The 3,493-nt window shown below is 35.4% G+C and overlaps 1 protein-coding gene across 1 annotated transcript in view; it reads right to left on the bottom strand.

The window, feature by feature from the left end:
- Window positions 1-3,493, bottom strand: part of RNPC3 (RNA-binding region (RNP1, RRM) containing 3) — a 43,095-nt gene that overhangs the window by 21,011 nt on the left and 18,591 nt on the right. Inside the window, 1 exon segment of the mRNA XM_012654838.1 lies at window positions 2,454-2,596. Coding sequence (XP_012510292.1) covers window positions 2,454-2,596 — 143 coding nt within the window.

Raw genomic sequence — 3,493 nt, 5'->3', positions numbered from 1 at the left:
CCCAAAGTATACCAACCCTTTACAATAATGCCAGGCATGTATTAGATAATCAATAAATATTTGCTGAATAAAGGAATAGTACAGCTTCAGTGTCACTTATCTGAAATGTCTGGGATCCAAAGTGCTTTGGACTTCAAATTTTTTTGGATTTTGGAATATTTGCATATACAAAATGACATGATATACAGTGTATATATATTTTGACTGAATCCAAATTTCACAGAACGAATTTTTTTTAATAAAAGGGTTTGATCTGTGAAGTTTGGATTCAGTTGACGGGCTGCATTTGGGATGTGGAGGGCCACATGTGGCCTTGAAGAAGCAGGTTCCCCACCCCTGCATGGAACACCAGTCTAAACATGAAATTCATTTATGTCTCACATACACCTTATACAGTCTGAAGGTAATTTTATACAGTATTTTTGATAATTTTGTACATGAAATAAACTGAATCAGCAGAAAGCAAAGGTGTTACTACCTCAGCCATGTATGCCGTGTCATACCAGTGCTCAAAAGTTTTGGATTCTGAAGCATTTTGGATTTCAAATTTTTGGATTAGAGATGCTTAACCTGTATCATTTGGAGTTTTTTCTGTTTGTTTGTTTTTATTAGGTTTGTTACATTGCCAAAAGATAACATAAAAGCATGAAACCACAGATTGGTACATACAAAGGCTATGGTCTCTCTGATGACTCAAGATGAATTATTGGCAGAATTTCACACTACATCCCTAAAACAAAACAAAACAAACAAACAAAAAAAGGTTTGGCCAGTCTACACATAGTATTTCTAATTACTACCATTATTTTTATAAAGAAAGTAAAGTTCACAGAAGTAATTAACCCAGTGCAACACTTTACACTATTCTTTATTTAGCAACAAGTTAAAGTTACCATCTATCAGGAACTGCCAATTTCCCTGAATGCCTCTGTTTAAGACACATACTCTTCGAATATCGAATTACTTATGATTATTTGTATATGTTGCCCAGAATCTCTGTTTGAGTGCTAACTCATGTCAACCCCTCCTTCTTTACCTAACTTCTGTGCCCAGTTATCTGAGATTTCCATCATTTTCCTGTAACCATCTTGTGCACTAGGGGTTGGCAAACTATAGCCCAAAGACCAAATCCAGCTAGCTGCCTGCTTTTGTAAATAAAGTTTTGCTGCAACAAGGCCACACCAACTCATTTAGGTATTGTTCATGGCTACTTTCCTACTACAAGTGTATAACTGAGTAGCTGCAACAGGGACCATCTGGATCACAAAGTCAAAAATATTTACTCCTTGGACCTATTAAAAAACTGGCAATTCCTGTCCTAAGCAAGGCTGTGCATTATATACCTGAACATTATTTACAACTTATCACTCTTTGCAAGAACCTTTAAAAAACTATATATAGATTGTCAAGAAAGAACAATCAATAAAAAGAATATTTCTTCTGCCGTAACTACTATGAACAGTTTTGTATAAAACCTACAGAATTACTCTAGAAATTATTCTGAGGTGAATAGAGTCCAGGGGAATAAGGTGTCGAAACATGAATACAATTGATGCTCATTATTCGCGGTAGTTATGATCTATAAGATCACTGCAAACACTCGATTAGTGAATATTGAATCATTGCCCCTAGGGAAATTCAGAGTGAGGTTTCTGGAAGCCTCTCCTTACAATATTTCATCATCTGATCAACACACTACCTGGTTTTATGAGTGTTTATGTTTGAGGACACCTTATGTAATACACATGGTTGATTCATTAACACTGCACTCACAGTCAACGCCACCACCACTCTGGCCTGAAAAAAGCTTAGTTAACACATGTATTTTCTTAATAAGGCATATCACAGTCATCTTGAGCTTAGCAACACCAGATAGCACTTCAACACTATTCTTGGGGGCCATTTTAAACAACAGAATCATCAACAAAAGGCTCAAAACTGTGAAAAAGATGATGCCAAATAGACCGTGAAAAGGATACTTGTTTCTAGTGCAAGAGCAGAAAACAAGAAGGCAGAAGCAGAGGATCACTTTATTTGACCTCATTTGGAAACTTGTGTCAAGTGACTCAAATTTTTCACCACACTGCACATGTCCATGGTCCATGTCCATGAAATACTACAAAAGTACTGCAAGCATTGGTCTGGGGGTTACAAATAAATTTTAGCAAGTAGGCAAATTAGAAATCCACGAATAATGAGGCTCGACTATATAATACTATAATCATTAATCTGAAAAATTATGCATAATTCAAAAATTTTCCCTTAGGTCTTGATATCTATTCTTAGGTCTCAATCTATAGCTACTATATACGCTTAAGGGATTGGGGAGCTGAGGATAGATAAATTCTCATGACCCCAAATTATGAAGAATGATATATAAAATTTATGGACAAGAGTCTCTTTCCTACATTCTATGTTTCCTGGAATCTAAACAAACATTTCACATTACAAACCTCTGTCGGTCCTCATCGTCACTGCTTTCATATTCTGATTCTTTACTAGATAACTCCTCATACTCATCTGGCAAAGGAGGTTCCTCAGGTGGCTTAGGAGATGTGGGTGGAAGAGGTGCATGCAGTAACATATAGTCTTCATACTAATAAAAGACAACAAATATGCGATGGCAATCTATGTTATATATGGAGTAGATAAGCCAATTCCAGTTGAATATTTGATTCTCATTTCTATCTCATAATATTCTTTTACATATTCTACACATATTCAGGGAACACCTCCTGTGGCAGACCACTAGCTAATCATAAAACTTGTTTCTTCTTCCTTGGCACTCAGCTGGACTAAATTTCCAAACCTCCTCTGTAGTTACATTTCACCAAGTAACTGAGTTTTAGCCAGTGAAATGGGAGCACAACAAAACTCCCACATATAATTCTGTTCCTTCCTGTGGACTTTGTGTTAATGCCCTTATCAGCTTAGGAAGGCACATGGCGAAAACAACTCGGGGTTTTTGAGTGGCTCAGTAACGCAGAATATCCCTCTGCTCTGCTTTTGGAACATACTTGATATGACCAAGAATAATTTCTATTGTATTAAATGGCAAAGAATTTAGTTTTGTTTAACAGCAGCCAGCATAACATAACCTTAATTAATATCCCTGCAATATACCAAGCGTTGAGTAGGTGTTAAAGTTACAAAGAAAAATTATGACGCTAACAGTAATTACGTTAGAAAATTACATTAGAAAAGCAACCAACCCCAATTCTGTTTATATGTCAACACTCAAAATAATTTTGCATTGCTAGTATACACTAAGAGTACTATAGCAAAATAATTAAAATTATTCAAGAGCAGGCAGAGGCTACTATCTAAGTTATGGATAGATTTGTACAGTAAATCCTAATCAAAATACTAGCAATCTTTTTTGTCTTTTGCAAATGAATCTCTACTTGCAATAAAATCAGAACAGAATTTTTAGATAATTTAGTTAAATGTAATTATCTGATAGGTTGGTACAATGTTCTAAATTAAAGAACTA

This window comes from Propithecus coquereli, unplaced genomic scaffold, assembly GCF_000956105.1.
Source record: "Propithecus coquereli isolate 6110/MARCELLA unplaced genomic scaffold, Pcoq_1.0 Scaffold45, whole genome shotgun sequence".
Classification (NCBI taxonomy): domain Eukaryota; kingdom Metazoa; phylum Chordata; class Mammalia; order Primates; family Indriidae; genus Propithecus; species Propithecus coquereli.
The sequence above is the reverse complement of the archived record's forward strand: the minus strand, read 5'-3'. Positions and strand labels throughout refer to the sequence as shown.